The sequence below is a fragment of the Xiphophorus couchianus genome, chromosome 12 (assembly GCF_001444195.1).
Source record: "Xiphophorus couchianus chromosome 12, X_couchianus-1.0, whole genome shotgun sequence".
In the NCBI taxonomy this organism is placed as follows: Eukaryota; Metazoa; Chordata; class Actinopteri; order Cyprinodontiformes; family Poeciliidae; genus Xiphophorus; species Xiphophorus couchianus.
The window spans coordinates 31,187,258-31,213,925 of record NC_040239.1 but is presented as its reverse complement, the minus strand read 5'-3'; the positions used below and the strand labels follow the sequence as shown (position 1 = coordinate 31,213,925).

Sequence of the window (26,668 nt, the reverse complement as noted above, 5' to 3'; positions counted from 1 at the left end):
GATTTTTATTTTTGAAGCCTTTGAGAGCATCCAAGTTCAGGTGCAGGGTCAGCTCTATCCTTAATGTGGCTTTCCTTTGACCAAATACGGTTTTATTTTTGAAATGTTGGCAGGAAGTTGTATACCGTCACAGGGTTGTATTAAGTATAAGGCATGTATACAAAAAAACGTTGAGCCTTAAAGAAGGTACGTATGAAGATTGTTTACGCTGTTGTTTCAGAAAAAAACTTTTTAGTAAATGTAGAAAATTCCTCCAGCATTTTTCAGCGTATTATTTTCTTTCTTTATAGCGTTTATTTTCTTGTTCCATTGTTGTGAGTCGACGGCTTGTAATGTAGTAAACACTGAGCTTCAACACTGAGAATAAACTACCAACTTTTAACATTAATCAACAAGTCTTAGAAACGTAGCTTTCCTCACTAAACGTGACGTTAACCCGGTGAAACAACCGACGAGCTTCACTTAAACTCTATATCTGACTTTGACAGCCAGCCACATGACTCCGAGCTGCTTGAAGCATTAAATCCTGTTGAGAACGAAGCTACTCTCTTCGTTGCTTGAGGTGTATTTAAAGGTCACTTCTCACTTTGAAGCCGAACTTGAGCAGAAACGACTGGCTTTACAGTAAAACATGAGAGGAGAGGAAAATAAAATAAACAAGTCAAAAACAAGCGTAAAAAAATCTCTAAGTAATAATGAGCTTTAAGCTATTAATCCCACTGAGCTTTGGAGCCTTTATCCGGACCCCTTAGGGGGAACGTGTTTAACTCCAGGGTCCAGTTCGGAGTGAGCCTGAGAAATGGAGGCGATCTTTAACCCAGATCTCTCCGAACATTTGCTCTGTGTTGTTCTCTCTCCTGGCGCCCGGGGCAGATCAGCTTACTGGCAAAATGACTTCAGTGAAGCACACAGGGAGAGTATGTTTCTAAAGTAATCGATTCTCAGGTGATAACATGCTTAGGATTTAAATGTCATTCTCCAATGAGAGATATTTTTATTGGTCTGTGATCTTTTTTTCTTCTTCTTTTTTTTTCTTTTTTTTATTGCCCAGGCAGGCATGGACAGCCAGGATGAGGAGGAAAGCTGTGTCTACCCGGTACGTAAATTCTCAGTGTCAGGATTATTTAGTTTCACATTAGTACCACTCAGCTGCCTCTGGTGGTACCCAGAGAAGATCGTAATATGATAATTAATTATCTGTAATCAATGGCTGATTTTGATATGGAGGATATGGCACACTGCTCAGGGGAGCAGGGCCTTGGGGGCGTCCTGAGTCTTGACTTGTTTGTTTTTTTAGCAAAAGTTATTTGACAGTTGTGTACTGAAGTGTTTAACTCCCACAGCTAAGAAATAAACACAAGAGTGTTTAAAATTGTTAAAATTGAAAGTTTTATATCTCGATAATGAGAAACATTCCTGTTTAAACAAGGTTTATATATGGCTATAATGAGAAACCATCTTGTTGTGGTGATCTTGCTCCTGTATTTATTTCCTCGCTCTAACAATTAAATGCTTCATAGCTGTTTTGTGTGCTAAGTCAGTGGTGACTTGTGTTGTGCCCAACAGAAGTTGGGCACAACACAAGTCCTGTAAGGAAATAAGACTGTATATAGCAGGTGAGACTGTTTAGAATAGTCAGACCTGAACTAAATTATTCTACACCTTTGAAATACAGGTTAGGATTTATGAAAGCATTAATCTGAAGTGAAAATGTGAAAAGAGTCGTTTCTAATGTTCTCCTGACATCACAACCACCTTCCTGGGATCCACCCATTGTGCTGTTCATCTAACTGATCACAATTTAAACTGATAAGGGAAAAACATGGCAATAGTGAACTACAAAGCTGCATGAACCAAAAGGAACGAGTAACAACAAGCTTTCTAGAAATGTAGTGGCGACGAAAGTCATGTTTTCCAAAAAATAAATACTCAAGTAAAGTAAAGGTGCTCAGAAAATGTACTTAAGTACGGACCTTACTGAAGGCACTCCACTGAATGGAGTTTGTTGGTTTATAAATTGAGTTGTAATACTCATTTAGTACTTTCAGACTCGGCGTGTTTCGGGTCCAGTTTGTTTCATCTCCTGGGTTTGCATCTGTGCTGAATATTTCAGAACCTGGGTCCACTCACCAGTGAGATCAGAGCCAAGATGGAGCAGTTTGTGGAGGAACGGACTGAAGCCAGTTTGGTGAGCACTGAGACCTACATCATAATATTTTGACAATACGTTTTGTAGCCTAACTTTTCAAATAAAATATTTCATATTCTGCAGTTTGCAGACCTGTGAATACCCTACAGTATCTGCTGTATGTTTAGAGTCTGGTACCAGAGACAGTTCTGGTTTTGGTGAACTGCTTGAACTTTCTGTCTCTCTTGTGTTTTTCTTCCAGTGGATTTTTGTTCTGGTTGGAGCTGTGATCACTGTCTCTGCTCTGGGAGTTGTTGTGCTGTTTCTCTACAGAAGATACAAAAAATCAAGTTGGTGTCTTATTGTTAACCGTTTACAATAAGTTCACATTACAGCTCTACTTCACTGCATGTTAACTCTTTCACATGGTGAATGGACACAATTTATGTGTATTAATACTGACCTCTCAAAGCATTCGACACAACAACCCCGTTCTCCCAGTCACTCTCACACACACACACACATTCACACACTGATATCATGATTGCTAGACTACTTGCATTGGGGCACATTGAACTTCATGACCCTGTGTGCTGGTCTGACTGATGTGGTTGTTTCAGAGGAGGAGGCCGGGGTTCCTCACTACCGCTTCAGAAAGAGGGACAAGGTGATGTTCTACGGCAGGAAGATCATGAGAAAGGTCAGTACGGTCTAAAACAGTCAAGAAGTCTCCTTGGTTTGTTCATTGTGTTTACAAGACTTTGTGTTGTTGCTAAATTTAGTGCACACCAGATGTTTCACCATCAGTGGTCCAGACTCTTCTCTCACCTTACATTTCAGACTTCATCGATTTTTCTCTGGTTACAATTTGACAAACAAGCTGATGTAGCTGAGTGCTATAGATGACTCTCAGCTCCTGATAGCCAAGGTCACATCACCCCCACTATAATCAGCTGATGCTCAGAAGGTTCAATCCACTGTTTGAGATAGGGGTGCACCGATCGCAGTTTCTGGTCAGTCCCAGATTACCAATCTTTAAGAAGCCTGACCTGCCGATTCAGGTTTCAGCCGATTCCATTTTTTTTTAATCTGAAATATTTCTAAATATAGCAAGAGAGTTCTTGAGTTGTCAACAGTGGGGTGATGATTGAATGTACAGACATGACCTGGTCTGTCAGTCAAACCTCTGTCAAACCAGAGCAGAAGAGGACGGACAGTAGCTGATTTTTAAATCTTTGCAAAGGTAGATAAGATCGGTGGAAAAGAACAGCTTCACATGACAGTATCGGCTGATCACTGATCCCCCAAAAGTAAGGAAATCGAGACAAATAATTGGGCATTCTTTCTGCCTTTATTTCTGGCCCAACAGCAGACACTTCTTAAGCACATCTGTCTATCCTGTTACTTCCTGCAGAACATCAGTACCTCCTTTCAGTTTTTCTCGTTTGACCATTGTCCAAATCTCTCCACATCACCGAGTTTACAGATGTTTACAGGTGGCAGCACACAGCCATCAGACTGAGAGCATCTCGACTGTCCTGAAGCTTATTTATCTTGTCCCACTTTCTCATCCTGAAGTTCTGCTTTGCACGGTTCCTGTTTTGGTCTGGATGTGAACCTCTGCTTGCCATCTGTAAATCACTGTATTTTGTTTCTCTGCTGTAGGTTCAGACATTGTCCACAACTCCTGCGAACAATTCAAACTCAGCTTCACGGCAGAGAGTAAGGAAGAGGACCAAAGTCCTGTCCATAGCACGAAAGTGAGAGCTTTTTCTGGTTGATATTTTTATTAATATGTTTGCATACGGAACAAGGGTGTTTACATGTACCACAATGTGGAGGATTAACATATTGTGTACGCCATTAACTTCAAGATGCATGTTTTCAGGAACAAAGAACATGTGCTAAACACCTCCAAAAATAGATAATTATAATATAAGAAAATAAATATAAACTGAAATAAATGCAAAAGTAAGTGAAGTAAAAAAAACACATAAATAAAAAAACAAAAGGTCAGAGGAATTTACATTAATGCAAAAAAAACCATAAATTGTTGTCATGTAATTTGTTGAAATTTTGCATAGCTCATTTTATCCACTTTTAAAATGAAAATGACCTCATTATCCGCTTTGGTCTAGATGGAGCTAGAAATGCAACTTTTAGAATAACTTTGCATTAAAAGTGTCATTATTTACCGAATGACACTTCATGACAACAGTCATAGACATTCATAAAGACTCCTTCATGTTCATGACAGGTGTTATGTCAGTCTTATGCACACCCTGTCAAATGAAGTGTTACCACTCAGTGTTTATTCTGAGGCTCAGGTGGAAGAAAGTTACCTCCCACCATGAACTGACCATGAACTGACCATGAACTGACCATGCCATGCATGAGATTTGATCCAGTGACTTGTTTTCTTGATGTGCTGGTTAGGATTCTGCGCATCCGGAGGGAACCGCCCACCCTGCAGCCCAAAGAGCCCCCTCCCTGTCTGCTCGAAGCTGATCTCACTGAGTTCGATGTGCAGAACTCCCACTTGCCCTCGGAGGTGCTCTACATGCTGAAGAACGTCAGGTTTGTAAAGAACACCAGACAGAGTTTCTTTGTTTTTGTTTTTTTGTCTCTACTTGTACCCAGTAGAGACGCACCAAGCAATCAGCCGGAGATCTGAACTGAACCATTTTCTCTCACTAGGAACATTAGAGTTGATGAATCAATGGGGGTAATCTTGGTATTACTACCTTTACAGCTTCATTTGTAAAGTTCTACTTCTATCAAAGATTCTTCTGCATCTTTTCTTTGGAGGTTTAGTCTTTAAAGTAAAAGGATGAGCAGTAAACCCAGCCGGGGTCCCTTCTTTCTGTGTGCATCCCTGAGCAAATGGTAAACAGCCTGTACTTATATAGCGCTTTAATAAGACCAGAAGACTCCCAAGCGCTTCACACTACATTCACCTATCGATGACAACATGTGAAAACAGCCCAAAAAAAAGTGTTATTTAAGCAACACCTTATAGGTTGCGAGCTTGTTCTGTCGCCCACTCCCCAGTGTTACATTGTATTCATTCCACTTTGTTCCTAATTTTTAGATTTGCACACATTAGTAATAGAAACACAGCTGATGTCTTTCTCCCTCTCCTACTGCAAAAGATCAGATAAGTTCATGTCTGCCATTATTAGTAACTTCGAATGAATAATTTGATTCTTTGCATTTGGCTAATAGTAAAGGAAGTATTATATTAAGGTTGAATATTGTCATTAATTGTCAGAATGTTGCTTTCAGGGTGCTCGGCCACTTTGAGAAGCCTCTCTTCTTGGAACTCTGCCGCCACATGGTGCTGATCCAGCTGCACCAGGGGGAGGGGCTCTTCCGACCTGGTGACATTGATGACAGCATTTATGTTGTTCAAGATGGCCGCCTGGAGCTCTGCATCCATGAGAGTGTAAGACTGAAATTCTCGAAGCTTCACAGAAAATATGGTTATTGGATCATTTGACTTCTGTTTAAACTTTACATGTTTTAGCTGATTTTTTTTCCACTACTGCTTTTCCTATCTGGGATATTTTGAACATGTCACATAAATGAGCTGTTTACTTAATAAAGTCCATTATAACATTTTTTGTGTTGAGATGTACTGATCAGACTTTTGTGGTGCAAGTATTTGTTTTTTTTAAATCCTTGACCTGCTGATACCAATTTTAGACAAATCTGAGTTCACTTTCAAAATAATACAAAATATCAAAACAGTACTCAGCATACTTGTTGCTAGCCCTCCTGCTGCAAATAAAAATATATTTTTTATATTAGGAGCAGAGACAATGTCACACCACTATGTAAAGAACAGTTACTGTTTTAAAGTCCACAAAATAGTGACAACGGTAGCATTTTAGCCTAGCATTAGCATTTCATGCATGTTTATTCCGCAGGATGTACATACTACTTAAACTGTAAAATCTTTCAACATTTTCTAGTCCAGCATGTTCCACAACAAAATCTGAAAGGTCAGATAAAACATAGCTAACTTTGAGTCTTCCTCCGTCAGTAGTGTCCACATAGAAGAGTGATGTTTTACTGCAAGTCATGGTGCATTCACTAACAAGACAGAAACATCAGATTTTTGTAGTTTCTGTCCAAGCCGGTCACCAGCCAGGGCCGACACACAGCAGAAGATTTGCGATGCCAATTATATATCACTGGTTTTATTGGGATGTTTCCAGGATTATGTAATGGTTAATTCTGCTGCTGTTAGTAACACCCAGGCAATTCTGTAAGACCTAAGTAGGCTTATAGAAGTGATACACTGCAGAATGTGCCTCAGGAACAAGATGCATCTGTGTAATCAGCTAAAAGCGTACAACTTTGAAATATTTGGACTTTGTAATAAAGTAATCGAAGTCAGCCAAAGCTTTTCAGTATCTAGGTTGGGATTTTCACCTGAAAGAATTTTGGATCAGAAGGAAAGTATTACAGCATGACAGGGAGAACATATTAGCAACAGACATTTTTTTTCATAGCTGATGCAATTATTGGTGAAGCAATGAACTAGAAAAAAACACAAAAGTTAAACATCTGGTTATAGTCTTTGAACATGTGTCACAGGAATTGATTTTTTTATATGCATTTTTTTATGTATGTAATATTTTATAAAAAGGCTCAAATTTTTAAATGGAAAATTAGCAGAATGTGCCAAATTATTTCTGATTTATCTATTAATCATTAGATTAATTTATTAATAAAAGAGTCATTTGTTGCCGTCCAGCAGTTTGAATGAGTTCACTAAAAATCTGGAATGAGATGAATTCGGAGCAGTTGCCGGCTCTGTCTGCCACTCTGTTCTCATCCTCATCCAGTGTTGTGGGTTTCTTTCTGTCCTTCAGGATGGGACAGACGCGGTTGTGAAGGACGTCCTGCCAGGAGACAGTGTCCACAGTCTGCTCAGCATCCTGGACATTATCACCGTAGGTCTACAGCCTCCTTCTCTTTCACCTACTCTGCTGCTCTTTGTTGTTATTGAACAGTCTCTCATCTAGAGCGCCCCCTTCCTGTCAGACAGTGCATTCTGTGAATTTCAGGGTTACCCGGCTCCTTATAAAACGGTGTCCGCCAGGGCTGCAGTTCCGTCCACCGTCCTGCGTCTTCCAGCCGTGGCCTTTCAGTCCGTCTTTGAAAAGTACCCAGAGACTTTGGTCCGCGTCATTCAGGTAAATCTCAGCTGCATGTTGATACAGACGCTGTTTAAAAAAATATATTTATACTGCATATCGTTGAGATTCTTTCTCCCTCTAGATTATTATGGTGCGTCTCCAGAGAGTAACCTTTCTTGCCTTACACAATTACCTTGGCCTTACCACTGAGCTTTTCAACCCGGTACTGTAATTGCACCAGAAATCATGAGAAACTTATTAATTGTTTGAGAATAAATTGAAACACTTTTAAGACTTTTTTTTTTAATTTGTTAATTAGGAAAGTCAGGCTATATCTCTGGTGTCTGTAGCCAATGTTCTGGGTGAGACTCATCAACACAAAGGGTTTCGTAGGCAGCCATCCCACTCTGAAGACACGGGCTCTGAAAAAGCTGATGCAGGTTGGAAATGAGTGCCGTATCTCCAGCGTTCTGTGACGTTGCTCTTATCATTTTCATCTGAAGTTTTTTTTTTGTTTGTTTTTCTTTCATGACAGAAAAGTTCAGCGGATGGGACATGGCTACAGCTAAATATAAGAAATCTCACTCCATGCTGGACTCAGGTACGCACGTGTAATGTTTTGCTCATGCATAATCAAAAACACAGACAATCATGTGAAGAAAAGTCAGGAAAATACCTACAGTATCTCAGAAAAGTGAGCATTCCCTTCACATTTCAGTAAATATTGCATGTCTTCATGGAACAACACTTTGATACAATGTAAAATAGTCAGTGTACAACTTATATATAAGAGTGTAAATTTGCTTTCTCCTCAAAATAACTCAACTTCACAACCATTCATTTCTAAACCACTGGCAACAAAAGTGAGTACACCCCTAACTGAGAGTGTCCAAATTGTTCCCAAAGAGTCAGTATTTTGTGTGGCCACCATTATTTTCCAGCAAGACCTTTACTTGTCTGAATTTAAATGTACTAATTTATAGATATATTAATATATTATCATATTTCCATGTACATACTTATTATTTTATTTATATATCTTATGTTTAGGTCATATATAACATGTATATGTTTTTTATACATTTTATTTTGCTAATGGTTATATTTACATTTACTAATATTTAACAATTTGGATGGAATAGCTTGTCAATAAATAAGCAATTTCCCCGTGTGGATCAGTAAAGTATGTTCTGATTCTGATAACAGGGAAGTCCACCAGAGCTTCACAGGTTGCCACATGGTTCCCTCTCCACAATCAGCAGCACTTATCCAGTCCCAAACCATGACACTCCCACCACTATGCCTGGCCACAGTCCAACATCACTTGCCTTTGTCCTCACCTGGTTGCCACCAGACATGGTTGACATCATCTCATCCAAATAACTTTATGTTCTCTTCATGGTGGCCATGTTGAACTACCAGTGACCAGTGAAAATATAATGCTGCCTGTCCACACCTGAAACCTTGTAACACTAAAGAGTGACATGACACAAGGCTAATTGGGCACAATTTGGACATTTTCACATAGGGGTGTACTAACTTTTGTTGCCAGCTGTTACAAGATCAATGACTGTGTTTAGTTTGTTTTACTTTGCATCAATGTGTCAGATGTTTAGTGTTGTGTTTTGTGCCCTTAGAAAATTATTCTTACCCCAAAGGCTTTTTCACATTTTGTCATGTGACAGAGCTCAGGAATAATAAGTTATAGTTAACCAATTAAGCAGTAGAAGAAAAAGAATGCAGGATTTTTCAATAAAGAATATCTGAAAATTTGATGTGCATTTGTATGCACCCTCCTTGTGTCAATGTTTTGTAAAACCAGCTTTTGCTTCGGTTACAGTTGCATGATGGTTCTGTAGCAGTTTGGCACATTTAGACACTGCACTTTTTTTCTCATTTTTCTTTTCACATTTACCCAGGTCAGACATTTTGGCTGCGGAGTCTTTGTAAAAAGCAATTTTCCAGAGTTGCTGGAGAGTCTTAGTTGGATGTAGGTCTGGACTTTGACTAGGCAATTTTAGCACACTAAAATTCTTCAGTCTATCCATTCTATTGTAGCTGTGGCTGTATGTTTACAGTCATTGTCCTGCTGGAAGGTGATCCTGCCCCAGTCTTTAGTCTGTTGCAGTTGTCTTCTAATATTGACCTCTGCTTAGATGTAGCTAGCTTTCATCTTAGGGGTGATGTGTGACAGTCACTCTTTTGTTTTCCAGTATAACTTCAGATTTTACAGATTGAAAAAAAAAACCCAGACATTAAAAAAATTATTTTCATTAAATTTTTAGCACACTGCTTCTTTAATTTATTTTGCTGTGAAAAAACTGTTTCTCCACAGGTCTGTAATAAATCCTCCCACATGTATCGGGATATAGAGACTCTGCACTGTGGCTATTCTAACTTGGGTGTGTATGCGTGTGTGGGCGTGTTTTACAGATGATGGCCCTCCAGAGGTTACCAGAGTGTTTGATCAGACTCACTCTGCCAAAGAAGAGGTTGTGAACCAAGGCTCTGTTAAGGTCTCTGTAGAACAATTCACTTTGTTTCATTGTTAAAATGAGTTAGCTTGAATCAGGATGCTGGGAAGCTGCAGCATCACTCGTTTGGCTCACACATGCTCAGCCTGAATGGTGATGTCTCCTCAGTCTATTCTGAAGAAGAGTGTGACTGTGCAGCACTCTCCTTCTGCTGTGTATCACTATGGTGAGCCTGGAGGAGGAGCCGTCCACCACAGCAAAGTCAACGTCATCTTCCAGGCTGCTAAGAAGGATCTGCTGCAGGTCATCCAGCTGCAGGTACCTTTCACAGGAAATCTTTCAAGCTTCTCCCAGGAAGCTGAGTTGGATTTTCTATGGTACTATGATATTAATATAGAAAGGAACAATATTATCTGCTGGCATTGCTCTACAGGACCCCAGTCTGTTGGAAGGAAGGGTCACCCTTCGCCAGGTCAAAGCTGGGTGTGAGGTAGCCCATCAAGGAGATCAAGTGAGTCCAACAGAAACATGATATTTTTCTACTGTAAGAATGAATGTCTGAAACTTTTAAAATGCAAGGCTTATAGACATGCTGAGGGCATCTCCTTCTCTAGATGAAAAAAAATCTGTAGCAAAATAGCAGCAAAAAAAAGCAAATATTCAAATAATCTAATATTTTTGCAGCATAGTTAGAGCTTTAAATCTGTTTTTAACACATGAATAAACTTTTTGTTAAAGCTTTTTTTTAAAGTCTGTGAATACTTTAGCTAGGCACTTTAAGAGTTTCTATTTTTTGACGTAATTGGTTGTGTTAGATGAGACTGGGGGTTTTTGAAAAACAAACAATCTTGGTGATCGTCCTCTTTCAGGATGTGAGTGTGGCATTCGTCATCTCAGGGCTGCTCCATGTCTACCAGCGTATGATCGACCGTGAGGAAGAGTGCCTGCTCTTCGTCACCCACCCAGGAGAGATGGTGGGTCACCTGGCCGTCCTCACAGGGGAGCCCCTCATCTTCACCGTGCGAGCCCACCGAGACTGCACCTTCCTCTCCGTATCCAAGGCCCACTTCTACGAGTAGGACCACACTGTCCACAACACCTCTGTCTTTTCATCATGAATAATGTGTGACCATCTCGGTGTGTAACGACAGGATAATGCGGGAGGAGCCGAGGGTGGTGCTGAACGTAGCTCACACGGTGGTGAAGAGGATGTCATCGTTTGTCAGGCAGATCGACTTCGCCCTGGACTGGATGGCCGTAGAGGCTGGCCGCGCCGTCTACAGGTATGCTCAACCAGGCAACGCTGTTCATACTGAACAGATGTCCAACTCATCAATCAGTCCAATTGTCTGCTTTTAGGCAAGGAGACAAGTCAGACAGCACCTTCATCGTTCTCAGCGGTCGGTTGCGCTCTGTCATCGCCAAGGATAACGGCAAGAAGGAGCTGGCTGGGGAGTATGGCCGCGGCGACCTGATTGGTGTGGTGAGCTGCCGACGTGTTGGTGTTAAACCCTGTTAAAACGTTCAAGAGAACAGAAGAACAGTTCAGATTTCTGGTCTGACCAGGTGGAGGCCCTGACACACCTGAATCGAGCCACCACGGTCCACGCTGTCAGGGACTCGGAGCTGGCCAAGCTGCCTGAAGGAGCGCTGAACTCCATCAAGAGGAGATATCCTCAGGTGGTCACCAGGCTGATCCACGTGCTGGGACAGAAGATCCTGGGCAACATGCAGCAGGTCAACGGGCCTCTGACCGGTAATCACACAAAGATTGTTTCCAAACCGCCACAGCTGCAGTTTCAACTACAGTTTAGTCAATACTGCAGCCGAGTCAATGAAGTGGGGTTAACTGGTTGACTGGTTTACTCCGTTGACTCTGCACTCCGTTTATACAACTCAAGTCCTTTAATTTAACTCCCTCCACTCTTACCTCAGGTGTGCCTCAGGGTCCTGTCCTGGGGCCCTTCCTCTTCATCATTTACATCCTTCCACCTGGCAATATCTTCTTCAAATTTGATGTTCATTTTCACCATTGTGCTGATGACACACAGCTCTACATCACAACTAAACCCGTGTCTCTCTTCTGCCCTCCTCCCTCACTGATTGTATCTATGAAATTAAAAACTTTTTTTTAACTAAACCGCAGCAAATCTGAGGTTCTCTCCTCAATGGTCCCAAATCCACCCTATCCATTCTCTTCTTACTTTTGACTCCAGTGTCTCACCCTCCCCCAGGTTAAGAGTTTGTTGATGTTTTTTTTATTTTATGATAAATTTTTCTGTAGATACCAACAGACCAGCTAAAGGCATTTTTCCTGTGTTTGTTCTTTTGGCTGAAGCTCAAAGTAACAAACCCAGATCAACTATTATCACGTTTTGATGGATATATTTAAAATATTTTATGCAATCAAATAGAAGCAAAAGAAAACCATCGAAAACGAAAACCGGCACTGGTTGTTTTCTTTAAGTTCTTTGATCAAAAGTCTTTTCCCAACAGAAATGGTTTTGTGTCCTCCAGGTCGTGGTCTGGGCCTTCACACGCCCACCAGTAAGTGGGATGCTGGGAATCCAGCCTCTAATCTGTCCACTGTGGCCATCCTGCCCGTGTCGGACGACGTTCCCCTCACCACCTTCACTCTGGAGCTCCAGCATGCTCTCAGTGGCATCGGTACACACACACACACACACACACACACCCACACACACACAGACACGCTGTCTTCTTACTGCTGTCCTCAGAAGCTGCAAGTGTCAGGAAAACTCTTCACATCTTACCTCATGTTGTCAGAAGGGATATTTATACAGTGCACAGTGCCAATACCCGTCAGCTTTCTCACATTTCATCACCTTACATTAACAATATTCAGTGTAATTTATAGAGATTTAATCTGACAGACCAACATAAAGTAACCCATTACTGGAAAAAAATAAACACCTGAAAAGATGAGGTGTGAAAAATGTATCTATATAGCATTTGAAGATTATATAATCTATATTTTCTTTTCTGCTCATGATTTGTTGAAGTAGTCAGTGACTGTACGCTGCCCTGTTCTAAATAAAATGCATTTATTCCAAAAGTTACTGTATGAAGTCTAAGTACCAACTTATAAGTACCAACTACTCGGTATCAGCAAGTACCTACAGTATACTGAAGTACTTGTACTGTGTAAAAACCTGGGATCAGGACTCTCCTTACTCCTAGAAGTTTTAATATTAGCCAGAAGCTTTCAGTTTATTCTCATCTGACCAAGCACTTTCCTCTACAATAGAAAAACTGCAAATGGTGTTCCTGGTGGAGTTTTTTTCCAACACTAGGTTTTCTTTCCAGTCCTGAAAATAAGGACTTTTTTTTTTTTTTTTACCCCTCCAGGGGGTCTTTTGTGGGCTCTAGTGTCCCTTATATGACAGTAGGCTGACAGAAAACGGGGAAGGAGAGGGGGGAAGACATGCGGCAAATGTCGTCGGGTCCCGGAGTCGAACCCGCGACGGCCGCGTCGAGGACTGAAGGCCTCCAAATACGGGTCGCACTAACCACTACGCCACCACGGCACGCCCCAGGACTTTTTTTTTACATACTCCCACAATTATCATAAATCTCTGCATCTCCTCCAGAGGGACCTTTGGCTTTGTGGCTGCTTTCTTTGTAAACTCTGTCTTTGCCACCATGACATTAAGGTGGACAGCCATGTCTCATGGCTGCAGCTCAGCCATTCAGAGCTCCATCAGACATTCAAAGCTTGGAATGGTTTAGAAGGGAATCCTGCTCTACAGTCCTGTCTGACCTGTCTGCTGGTTTGTCAGTCTCCATGACGCTCTTTGTTCTCTAATCTTCTCTAAAAACGATTTTCACACAACAGCTGCTGTTATACCCAGTTTAAATTACACATGAGTAGAATCTACTCACTATTATAAGTTATACTTATTTTTTTAGGGGGAGTTGGGGTAAGGGGGTTAAATACAAATGCACACCATACATTGTAGACTTTTACTGAAGATTTTGAATCCCCTGTATTATTTTCCTTGTACTATTCAGCTCTATGATGGTTAAATAGTTTTGCAAGACACTGATTCTATAGGTGGGCCTGACATATTTTCTGGGATCACATGAAGAAGTATAGACGTTATTTGGTTTTAAGCAGCTTCAGACTTGTGGTAATGTTACTTAGTGAAATACTGCGTCTATGTCGCTGTATGTTCCTGTTCTGACTGTATTATTGGTTCCCACTGTTCAGAAGAAATCTGCAGATAGACCAAAACAGGAAGTAAAGAGACTTTTATTTCAGGAGAGAAACAGCAAGATAGACAGGAAGTTAAACTCTTTGTCAGCACATTAACATTTATTTATTAGTGCCAAGTCATTATGTAAAGGATGTTGCTATGTAAACAGTTGTTTTTGTTTTGTTATGGTCATCTACCAGGCCCTACCTTGCTGCTGACTAGTGACATCATCAAACAGAGACTGGGCTCTGCTGCCCTGGACAGGTTAGTCACTGATTAAATGAACTCTAAGAAACTTTTCCTTTTTCATTGCATTGATGCTTTAGTGTAAGTTCTGCAAACATGGAGTAAAACTTTCTGGTTGATAATCTAAAACGTCCAGCACATTATTCATTCATTTAATCTGCTGAACTCTTTATTTACAAAGTGTCCATGAGTACCGTCTGTCCAGCTGGCTCGGCCAGCAGGAAGACATCCACCGGATAGTCCTCTACCAGTCCGACTCCAGCCTCACACCCTGGACCCAGCGCTGCATCCGTCAGGCCGACTGCATCATCATTGTGGGGCTGGGGGAGCAGGAGCCCACTGTGGGCGAGGTCAGAGACATCCACCTCCATATACTGTCTGATCCCAGAGAAGTGAATAACATAATAACATTAGCTCAGACTGCTGGAAGACCTGATCTGGTTCTGATTGAGTTAACAGTCTATTTCAGTAAGTTGTGTGTTAGGCTGCAGAGTAGCCATGGTGCCTTTGCTGTCCCTTTTCCACCACCGAAAACTCCAACACTGGACCTGTAAGCATCTGAAGTTCCACGAGTTTTGGAGCAACAGTGGAAGCCAACCTCAACTGCCTTAAGATGATATTTGTTGTGATTTGGCTCTTTTTAAATTAACTGAATTGAATTGAAAGTCTTTGTTCTCAGCCACCCATGTCAATGTTACTTTGGCTACATTCACCCAGCAGGCGAACGCTGCAGCTTTTTCACTAGAGTCTGAACATCCCAATTCCAATCTTTTCACCCCAAAATCATCAGATCTGTGCTTCTTCCATACGTGAAACTGATTCAGATGCATATCTGATCGTTTTCAAAGCGTCTGCAGTCAGAATAGTCATATCGTAGTTTCTCCGATTTTACGTCATTAATGTGAGACATGCATCATAATTCTGCACCAGAAGAAGCTGGACCCAGTAAATCTGGATGTAAACAATGGCTGAAAATTCTGACTATGAACTAATGAAAGAAGTGTGTCAGTGAAGCACGTCACATCCTCGTTCAGACTACACAGCCAGACAGACTTCCCTACTCAGTGCTCCACAAAACGCCATTGCTAATAGCTTCTATTAGCTTCCTTTGTCTTCTTATGATTCTGTGGCTGTACTGTGGGCTCTAATTGCTGAACAAACGTTAAAATCGGTCCACAGGCGGTTCCATCCATTATTACTTGTGTAAACAGACCACTGCTGTGTGACATTTATGTTCTTCTTCTATGCATGCTGGACATAAACTGTGCACACAAAAGTCTGAATGTGGTTTATTTTGTAGTATCAAAGACCACAATAAAAAATAATAATAATTTAAAAAAAATCGTATATGAGAATCAAGATCCTATTGACTAAATCAGATCATCAGTCATTTGTGAAAAGCTTCATGTAGCTGTGGCTGCGTAACTAATCATTGTATATTCTAAAGGGGTTAGGCTGGTGGTCATAATGTTATGCATCATCAGAGTATGTCTCTGTATCTGCTGCAGCAGTAACCTTTAGGCTGTCAATCAGAGATTCACAGAAATCTCTAAGTGTCACGCTTCCTAAGAAGTTATATTTTCTCACCTTGTCCTGCTCGGTGATCATAGAACCTCTGACTCTGTGGCATCAGTTAGATATGTTGTATTGGTGGAGTTCATTCATTTTTGTCTCTGTTCTCCACCTGGTCCGTTTACCAGTTTCAGGATCCGACCAGAACCCCCGGGTGTGAATCACCTTGAGAAATAATGATTATAATGATAATGAAATAATGATTTGATTATATAAAAGCAGGTTTTATGCTGAAAAATGATCAAATGTTACAAGCCAAACATATCATACAAATGGAACAGATACAGAGTTACATTCACCGTCCAGCCCTGGGGCCACACTTATGGATGGAACCAAGTGAGGCCAAGGCTGTAGCGCATGTTAAGCTTTTTATTGTTTTCTGCAGTCTGTACCCTCAAAGGGTTGTCTAATCAGTTTCAGTCTGACATCAGTCATACAAAACATGGTTGTGTAAGCTGTGGCGTGTGCGTGTCAGCAGATTAAAAAGTAGGCTAAAAGAGACAGAGGAAAAGATAGAATCTACAACAGTATTGTAATGTTTGGTCTTCTTCTGCCTCCTGAAAACCCTCCCTGCTGCAGCTGGAGCGGATGCTGGAGAGCAGCGCAGTGCGAGCCCAGAAGCAGCTGGTGCTGCTGCACAGGGAGGACGGCCCGCCGCCCAGCGGGACCGCCGAGTGGCTCAACATGCGCAGCTGGATCTCCAGACACCACCACCTGTCCTGTCCCCGCAGAGTGTTCTCCAAAAGGAGCTTACCCAAGCTGGTACTGAATCTGAACCTCCCTGGGTTATGAGGCAGTACTCACCTGCTGGGCCTCCTAGAGCATTTTCCACATTGAAGCTTGTTTCTGTTTTGCAGAGAGAGCTGTACGAGCGCGTGTTTGAAAAATGTCCAGATCGTCACTCTGACTTCTCCCGCCTGGCCAGGATCCTGACAGGAAACAGCATCGCCTTGGTTCTGGGTGGAGGGGGCGCCAGGTACCCATTCATTCAACATTAGACACATTTCCCCTTCTGGAACTTTCCTCAGAGTCCATTTCTAAACTTGAAAACTCCCAGGGTAAAAGTAGACCTTGCTGGTCGGGAATTTGTGCTTTGGATCAGGGATGCTCTGATAAATCGGCAAGCCGATAAAATGCAGGTCAGGCTTCTGAACGATTGGTGATCGACTATCAGCCTGAAAACTGTAATCGGTGCACCTCTACTTTGGGTCTGACCCAGACAGAACCTTTAAGGTGGAGCTTTAGAATTTTTTTTCCTCATCCAGACAGTTATTGTTGGGGTGTGTTTGTATGGATTACATTAAAATGACTGTTTGTTTTGTGTTTAACCTGTTCTTTCCCTGCACTACTCTGGCTTGTCCTGGAGCTCTGACAAGGTAGGACTTATTTTCTACGCAGTGACACCTGAGAAAGCAGCACACACACATGTAAAACTAATGGTGAGCTTGATCCACGATGTCCATGTGAGGCTCTGTGTTTCTCCCCACAGCTTTATTAGTTTAGGACGTGAAAATTTGACTTGTTGGAGTTTAATTGAATTTGTTTGTTTGCCTATTTTAATGCATGGACCAATATGTTACATCTTTATGAGACAAAAACTGAGGAAAAGTACTACTTACATTCGAGCGAGGTTTTCACATACTTTTATTTTTAATTTCTTTATTTTGTGTGCGTGTTAGCTTATTGTCTGAGGATAAATGCGGTTCAGTTTCATCGTTTACGTTTAAACAATAAAATATTAAAATCATGAAAAAACATCGGGTTTGAAACTTCTTGGTGTAAATAACTGAATGTAGTCAGATTTCAGTATATTTAGGTGAGTTTTGACACTTTGTAGTTTGATATTGTCCACAGAAAAAGTTTGCGTGGCTGCCTCACATTTTCACGCCAGCGAAAAAGTGTGCGTATATTTACACAGACTTTGACGCAAAGTAAAACTTGTGCGTAAAATTTGGCGCCGCGCATTTTTTGTGCGCACACACGCTTTCTGTATGAGGCCCCTGGACTTGCAGATGCACTGTAGTTAGGATCAGTTGTTGATGTAGTTTCTAAGATGTTTGTCCCATGATTAGTCTGAGGTAATAACAGAAGCGTTTCTCTTGAACAAATGAAATGAGACTGGTGGTTGTTTGTTTCCATAGCGACTGTATGGCTGTGCTTTCAGAGGCTGCTCTCAGATCGGCGTGCTGCGGGCGCTGATCGAAGCCGGGATCCCCGTGGACGTGGTGGGCGGCACCTCCATCGGCTCCTTCATGGGAGCGTTGTACGCTGAGGAGAAGAGCAGCAGTCGGATGAGGGTCCGGGCTCGGGAGTGGGCTATGGTGTGTTCACTTACTCCACTTTCATTTCACATTTCTGATACCTTCTCAGAATGTTCATTAAAACTTTGCTACTCTTTGATTGTTTGAGTGTTTTTAGCAAAAGAATCACACCTCGGAAAGCCTTGTTTCTTATTATGTCACCATTCTCCTCACTCCGTGTCCCTCGTTACGGTTTTGTTCAGGGAATGACGTCGTACTTTAAGAAGATCTTGGACCTGACCTACCCTGTGACCTCCATGTTTTCTGGAGCCTCCTTTAACTACAGCGTTAGCTCCATCTTCAAGGACAAACAGATTGAGGTAGGCTTTGAGCTCCAGCCTCCCCCAACAGCAGTGGCAGGACAGTAAATCTGTGGAGCAGAGCTTATCCCCAAACTTTCTACAGGGAGACGCAAAACTATTTACACCTTTTGAACCTTTCATATTGTTTTGTCACAATCACAAGCTTCAATGTATTTCACAGAGATTTCATGACAGAAGTGAAATTGAGAAACGTAACATAGAGTTTTTGTTACAGTTTTATTAGTTGCACCATTTTGGGAGCTAAATATAAAAGTGTTTAGTCATTTTAAAGGTTCCTTAGGGGTTAATTCACTATGAGGGTTTTAGGGACAGTTGTGAAACTCAAATACTCATTTCCTAATTCCCCATGATGATCAGAGTTTTCTCTTCTGCTGTTTCTTGTGTTTTTGTCACCCCTCCACCTCTAGGACCTGTGGTTGCCGTACTTCACCATAACAACAGATATCACCGCTTCCTCCATGAGGGTCCACACTGATGGTGTGTGAAATTGGCATCACTTCTCCAACAGCTTCTTTAAATATAGCAAACCACTTGTGTTTTCTTTTGCAGTAAGATCTTGATGAAATGACTTTTTGAAGCTGTCCACCTGCTGGTTGGTTTTTAAAGAGCAGCATTGAGTCGAAGGAGCTAATGCTAACGCTATCTTTAGGTGAAACTTCCAGAAGCCATATAAACGAAACGATATGCCTTGAAAATAAAAACAGAATCATCACAAATATATAAAACATTTTTGCTTTACAAGTGAACATCCTCCATTCATGTTTTTTCATATTTTAATCCCAGAGACGTGTTATCGGTGTTTTGTCCTTTTTCCCTTTACACTCGTCTCCTCCTCTGCACAGGTTCACTGTGGCGTTACGTCAGAGCCAGCATGTCGCTGTCTGGTTATCTGCCACCTCTCTGTGATCCCAAAGATGGACACTTACTCATGGATGGAGGGTACATCAACAACCTTCCTGGTGAGAATCAGGCAGCTCCAGCTGGATCTTAATAAGGCTTTTCAAGTCAAGCAGTGTTAAAGTGTTAGCTGCATGTAATCGGTAGGGACACTTGTTGTTGGTAAACATGTACTGTGCATTGCAAAAATCTGGATGTGATGCAGCAGCTCAAATGAACGCATGGAAGAGAAATGGAAGAAAACTGATTCATGTTACTAAAATGATTTTATATTAAAATAGTGCTATGTTTTAATTCGGCTGGACTTTTGCTGCAGCTACAGCTCCACTCTTATTTTACCTTCATCAGACCAGCTTCTCTGTCCCCGTTGAAAACCATTCCCTCAGCATAATGCTCCCACCACTTCAGGGATGGTGCATTCAGGGGAAATGGGCTGTTTGCATGCATGCTTTCACACACCTTACACACGTTCAGTCTGTGTTGACCACAGTTCCAAATATTGAATTTACATTAACAGCCGCCTCATTCGGATCGGCACTTCCACGCAGGCAACTTCTGGTAAGCTTCACACATCATACATACGCCACAGGCAGACTTTAGCGATTGAGTCAAATTTAAAATATCAACAGAGTCCACGTCTCCAGGAAGCAATCGTTTCTCAATAGCTGAGCTGAGAGTCCAGGCCCTCAAATAGTGTAGAACAACAGGCTGGTTCTGACCAGGATAAGAAACAACTGACCCTTTTATTATTTACCAATGGGTCTGTGTGTGGGATACAAGCCCTGGAGGGTAGAAACGTTGGACTGATTACATTCTGGAGCGGAGTTCTTCTATCGACGTGCTTCTGTCTGGGATTTTAGATGAGGGCCGTTATAATCCAATACCCGTGTTTATATCGGACTATCGGATCTGGACACCTGTCATTTTGAATTTATAATGGAAAGTGACATTGGGGAGCAGGTGCTGAGGGAATCCTTCTCTCCTCCATCAGCTGACGTGGCTCGCTCCATGGGTGCCAAGGTTGTCATCGCCATTGATGTTGGAAGCCAGAACGAAACCAGCCTGACCAACTACGGCGACAGCCTGAGCGGCTGGTGGCTGCTGTGGAAACGATTGAACCCTCTGGCTGAAAAGGTCAAGGTACGGCTGCCGTGTCAGACCCGCCGCGGTTGGTAACCCCACCCGTAGAGACGACACTCTGGTTTTACCCGCCTCTTCCCTCCAGGTTCTGAACATGGCCGAGATCCAAACACGCCTGGCGTACGTCTGCTGCGTGAGGCAGCTGGAGGTGGTCAAAGACAGTGACTACTGCGAATACATCCGGCCGCCCATCGATCGATACGGGACGCTGGATTTTGGCAAATTTGATGAAATTGCTGTGAGCTTTTCGTCATCTTCCTGGTTTTTGTTGGATTTTCTTTTGAAATGTGAAAAGTGTGTGAAGCTGGAAGGGCCGTTGCTTTGGTCTTGAGTTCAGGAGGTGGGATACCAGCACGGAAAGACTCTGTTTGACGTGTGGCACCGCAGCGGAGTGGTGGACAGCATGCTGCGGGACAGACACCAGGAGGAGTTCCATAAAACCAAGACTGGGCATGTGAGTGACAGCCAATCACAGCTGGAGATTAGGATGCATGCATGGGATTTGCACTTTGTTTTCTAATATTTCTGTTATATAAAATCAAATATTTCCACAGTGAAAATAGGTGTTTTTTGTCTGGAACAGTATAATACATGTTATTATATGTTTTATGATGTCATGAACAACAATTAAAAGTAAAGAAAATCAGTGAAATGTTAATTAGAGGTAAACATCTGACTCAAATCGCTCTTTAACAACAGGAACACTAGACTTTTTCTACTTTCTTCATACCCTGAATATAGAATAGAATAGAATAAAATTACTTTATTCATCCCAGCAGGGAAATTATTTTGCAGTTACAGCAGCATAGAGACAAGACACACAACAACCACCACTGAGTAGCAATTGTAGACAAGATAAATAAGAATAAAATATGACATGCTGTCAATATAAAAAGCAGCTTAGAGCAGTCCTTGCATGGATTCAAAATGCAGAACAGAATGCAGCGCAGTGATTTCTGAACAGCATTCCAAAGTTACACAGCTCTCTGTCTGCATCACCGAAAACCTGTTAGTCCATAAACAAACATCACCTAATGCTAGAGCAGATTTTATTTCTAAATGCTGAAATCTTCTAGGTGGTCACATGTCCGAACGCCTCCTTCACCGACCTGGCAGAGATCGTGTCCAGAATTGAGCCAGTGAAGAACGCTCTGATAGACGGTCAGTCGGCTCTAGAACATAGAAAACCGTCACAGAATGAAACAAACATTGAAACCCAAACTTCTGTCTCCCTAAAGTCTTCTTTTTTCCAGCTGAAGTGTTTGGTTATGATGTCTCTGTCAAAAGCTGTGAAGGGATCATGATCACACTGCTCCCTGCTTCATGTGCTTTCAGAAGAACCATCTGATGAGTACCAGACTGACTACGACGAGGAGGCAGTGGAAAGCGCTCTGTCTGACTTTGAGGCCTTCACTCCGGGCAGCGAACACACCGAGGGAGAGGAGACTGTGAGCATTAAAGCATCCTGTGTTTATGTTTTTAATGTCATATTCATTTTTTGGTTAGTTTAATCTTTGTCCGTAGAACTTTTCCCCATAAGCCATGTTAGGGCCAGGCTAAGACTTTTGTTTTTTATTTTTATTACCAGAATTAAGTCTTAATATTCAGAGAATGAAATAGTAATATGAGAAGTCCAACATGAAAAATGATTTAAAAATAAAATGAGGAATGTTGAGCGTTTTGTGAAGTTACGCTTTAGTATCAGTTTTATAAATTCGGAGCTAATCCTTTAACTCTGATGAGTGTGTCACGTTCAACAGATTCTAGACATGCAGCCCAACCGGGTGGAAACACTCCCAATCTGGCAACACTGATTAAAACAACTTTTTTCTCAGAGTTTTCTAATTTTTTCCTAATAATATTGAATCTATGTTCTAGTATCATCATAACTTTGTTCTCATAATATTCGAACTATTCTTGTAATTAAAAAACTATATACAGCACGTTAGTCTGGCTGTAGTACTCCGTCATAATTGACCATTGGAGCAGCTGCAGATTTCGGTCAAACAAGAAAGTTCTTGTTTCTTGGACAGCGCCCCCTGCAGTTCACAGCGAGAACATCACTACCTTTACCTGAGGCTGACAGCTGAGGTTACATGGTTAGAAGTCAAATGGTTGTTTCCATCTGGACAGAATAATCAGCCCAACCTACAAGTAGAATGGCTCAAATAAATACAAGAAATTAGCAGAATATTCATGTAAATAATACTGCATTTAAAGATTTCTTCAGCAATACTTGATAATAAACATGTTGTTGTTTTAACAGGATGAAGAAGTTCCCGTCCAAGTCAGACACCGGCTCCAGAACGCCTCTCAGAATGCTCACCTTTGACCTCCTGGGAACCACAGGAAACCCATTTCAGAGCGGGGAGGAGTCAGCTGGTCTCCTCCTGGTGGACCTGAGCAGGACCGACCCGCTTCCACTGGGAAGTAGAGGAGAGGTTGTTGGTTTGATCCCGAACTCCTCTGTGTGTGCTGGACCTCATGCTGACCCTTGTGTGATGACCAGTGTGTGACTGTAGAGAGAAATGGGCTGCGGTCATCAGCTGCGTTATACCATAGCACTGTGAACATCACATGAAGTACTGTGTCCAACAGAAAGCAACTTTATACACATCATTTATTCACGTAACTGTATCATAGTCTGTTTAATGTTTCAGTGATGCAATGAAAAATCCAGCCGCTATTCTGCACTTAACCTTTGACCTGTTGGAGATGAAGTGACATCATCCATACTGACTGCTGTCTGCTGCAGCTACGATTCAAACTATTCATCATTCAATTTCACACAGCTTCTACTTAAGATCATCAACTTCATTTATATTCTGATCCTTATTCTGTGGAAAAACTGTAAACATGAGCCAGAATTCTTCAAACGTCACGCAGACTTGTACAGAAGAAATACTAAATATCTTTAAAGCTGCAATATGTAACTTTTATTTTTAAAAATATGTTTTTTACATATTTGCTAAAATTGTCTCGGCGTCGTCTCAGTATGATATGATACTGATAATCTTTGAAAAGATGGATGTCCTCCACCTCTTCTCTAAGCTTCTATTGTAGTCTGTAGAAATGCAACGCTCTGACCAAAAACAACCAATCAGAGCCAGGAGGAGGGGCTTAGCGCTGTCAATCAACCTTTTGTACTCTGCTAATGACAGAGAAACAAGTTACTGTTACAGGGAAACTGTTTAGCGGCCATGCTAGCAGCTTTAGCATTGACAACAAGCTATGCTATCAGGAAGAAGCTGCAGCTTAGCGCCCTGTGTATGAGCACCAAACAGAGGGTGATTGACAGCGCTAAGACCCGCCTCCTGGCTCTCATTGGTTATTTCTAGTTATCACTGGGAGAAGATGGAGAAGCTCGACCTTTTCAAAGATTATCTGTCTCATTCCATACTGTCATGAGATGGCGACAGTTTCGACAAATATGTAAATAAATATTTTTTTATAAAAGTTATAAACTGCAGCTTTAAGTACAACGCCTTGCCTCTTCTGTTTCCACATTTTGTTTTGTTGAACATGAAACTTAACAATTTTCTGTCTCGACTTAATGTAATAGAGCAATGCAAAATGCAAAAAGTGATTAAAACCCCTTAACTGTCATCACCCAAACAATTAGATGTAGGTCAGTGGGTCAGTGGGTCCATGAGGACACCGCTGACCTCATGACAGCTAAGGGTTTTAAACAGTGATGTGGAAATGAAGCATCCTTTTGGTCTGTCTCCTGAAAGCCAAAGGAAACTAGTGGTTGTAACATAGCAAAGTGGAGATACTTTATTGAAAACTGGATATTGTTTACAGTTTGATCTACACAGCCCCCCTTTATTTAGACACCACTGGGAATAGCTGGGTCTCACGGCAACAGATCGCTTCTCACAAAGTTACTCTTGTGACGTATGAACTTTATTTTGTCAACAGTTTGAGGAGCTTCCTCCTTTTTCAGGTTGGGGAACTTGTCAAAAGCTTTTTCATGTTTACTAAAATCAGCCCCACTAAAGGTTGTGTAGAATCTCAACTTTGTCACTGATGAGCTGTTGTATCAAAAGCAGACATGTGACCTGTGCTCTGATTGGTTTGGCTGCATTCAGCTCATTTACCCTAAATGAATTCAGCAGCATTGGCAGCTTAACCTCTGCAGCCTTAACGTATCCTGGATTTCTTTATGTCAGTAGTGTTGTATCAAAGCTGCGTTGCAGATTATGAAGTAGACAAAACGTTTTGTGTTTTAGTTTGTGCTGCAGCTCTGCTCACATAGTGTTACTGTAACATGCTGCCAGATTGTCGTGACAGTGTGAGTCTTAGTTGGGCTTCGTTTTCCTGTCAAAACACAGCAGCTCTATAAGGCAGCCATTTTGTTTTCTGCTGACTGGGGTTTGACCCAGAGCCACGCATTACGACTGGAAAACAAAACTAAATGTTGGAGCTTGGAAAATACCTGATGCCACTGTTACCTGTTCTGTGTTTGATGTTATAAAATGTTAACTTTAACCCTTGTAAAAACTCAACTTATATCTGTTGTGATTCATTTTTAAGTGACCTCCTAACATATGATGATGTAGGCGGACAAACAGTGTTTTGTGACGCGCATTATGACAACTGAAATGAAACCGTTGCCTTGTGTAAAATTAAACCCTGATAGCTGTAAGGAAGTTCTTGTTGGATGATAGTTTTTATTTCTATTTTGACTGTGAAGACTCAACAAGGTGATGCCTGAACCTCATTGCTCTGAAGAACAGGAATGAGGTCAGTCGGTATCTAGAAGGATAAAAAACCTTCTGTAGAGGAATTGATGAGACCTAAGGACTGTTGTTACAGGAACAAAAAGAGGACACAACAGTTCTGCTGGCCATGCACTGCATATACTGACAAAGAAGTTTCAATTTTTTCTTGTGCTGCAGCAACATAATCCCACACTGGACACCTTAGAAAAAAAGCCTTTCATTGGATTCATTTTATTTAGCGGAGAAGAAATCTTCTTTTAATTTTTAATTATTTTTTTTATCAAACTTTTGTGAGGCAAAATGATTAGCCTGAATTGAGCTGATGTAATCAAAGACTTCCTCTTTCCTGTTGGGTCGATCTGAGTGAAGAAGGCCTATTTGTTTTAGACGTGACCACTAGGTGGAACGACAACCCGTTTCTCCTTTTGCTACACACAGTGGAGACAATAGTCAGAGGAGTAAAAATTGCAGTAAAGAGTGACATCTTGATGTCATCAAGTCTCCATGACAACCACTTTCAAATCAGATGCGTGGTGAGAGAAGCCAGAAAAAGATTTCTCTGTCCTGCCATCACGAACATAAACACGTATGTGATGCTGCGCGCCTGTTTTGCTCTTCCAAAGGCCCTGGGAACCTTCAGACGCCATGGTAACATGACCTCAATGACACCGCATGAAAAACTGAAAGTGGGTCATCAGTGGATAGTTCAACAGCATGATGATGTGCAAATATTACCAAATAAACATAAAAATGGGCAACCATGCACAATTCAACCAACTCCTAAACCTGTGGTCTGAGCTGAGGCGACGAGAGCAATGCATGGACTAGGCCACTCTCTCTGAATGCTCCATCCTGCTGATATGAAGACAAAGTTCTGTTCTATTGGCAAGTGTTCTATTAACACTATAGAGTACCAACAGTTCTGTTACTTATTCCCTACAAAGTTCCTAAATTAAAGGTTGGATTCCTCACAAGTTTTCATCATCACATTTAGTGAATTTATTTCGAGGCCTGGTGAATATTTTTAGAAGGGCTTCCAGTAAATGTGGCCAACTCTGTTGCGACATCGGACCCGCCTCACTGTTTCAAAGTGGTTCTGAAGGAGCAGACTGTTACCTTCAAAGGAAGGTTCTGCTGTTTCCTACTCAACAGGTCAGGTCTGCTTTACAGAGTTCATGTTTTCTTCCGCACATTTGCTGTTTCCTCTGCATGAGCTGTGAAACATCTGACTTGTCTTTTTTTATCCTTTCTTTTTTTAATTTATCAGTCGGTGAGTCTCTGCAGCTCCTCGAGTTACCATGGACAAAGACATTTTGTGACTCAGTCTGGTCTTGAGTTGAAATTAGAACGGTCTAAAATCAATCTTAAAAAGTTTTTTACATGCAGTTTGTTTTAATAAAGAGACTCAAACAGTGATTAGTTGAAGTTCTAGTGCTTATTTGTGCATAGAAACAGTACTGTATTTGCTCGATGTAGCATTCTAAAAGAAGGACATTACTC

The 26,668-nt window shown here is 41.5% G+C and overlaps 1 protein-coding gene across 2 annotated transcripts; it reads left to right on the top strand.

Moving 5' to 3' along the window:
• The first annotated feature begins 93 nt into the window (after positions 1 to 93).
• On the top strand, positions 94 to 25,096 carry pnpla7b (patatin-like phospholipase domain containing 7b). Of its 2 annotated transcripts, XM_028033469.1 has the most exons (35): positions 95 to 186; positions 1,052 to 1,096; positions 2,114 to 2,188; positions 2,391 to 2,478; positions 2,749 to 2,828; positions 3,794 to 3,888; positions 4,565 to 4,705; positions 5,414 to 5,573; positions 7,009 to 7,089; positions 7,204 to 7,332; positions 7,418 to 7,498; positions 7,595 to 7,715; positions 7,811 to 7,876; positions 9,709 to 9,791; positions 9,918 to 10,067; positions 10,183 to 10,260; positions 10,619 to 10,824; positions 10,901 to 11,032; positions 11,109 to 11,232; positions 11,316 to 11,505; positions 12,267 to 12,416; positions 14,167 to 14,230; positions 14,394 to 14,562; positions 16,364 to 16,546; positions 16,642 to 16,760; positions 17,949 to 18,105; positions 18,288 to 18,404; positions 18,815 to 18,884; positions 19,250 to 19,366; positions 20,296 to 20,444; positions 20,530 to 20,682; positions 20,782 to 20,898; positions 21,521 to 21,605; positions 21,780 to 21,892; positions 22,711 to 25,096. In XM_028033469.1, exons 2-35 carry the CDS (start codon positions 1,058 to 1,060, stop codon positions 22,774 to 22,776), a joined length of 3,948 nt encoding a protein of 1,315 aa, XP_027889270.1. In that variant the 5' UTR covers positions 95 to 186; positions 1,052 to 1,057; the 3' UTR covers positions 22,777 to 25,096. The 2 variants fall into 2 exon arrangements, with proteins under 2 accessions (XP_027889271.1, XP_027889270.1); XM_028033470.1 differs by lacking the exons at positions 20,530 to 20,682; positions 20,782 to 20,898; positions 21,521 to 21,605; positions 21,780 to 21,892; positions 22,711 to 25,096 and having other exon boundaries at positions 94 to 186; positions 19,250 to 19,346; positions 20,296 to 20,408.
• Positions 25,097 to 26,668: the final 1,572 nt, after the last annotated feature.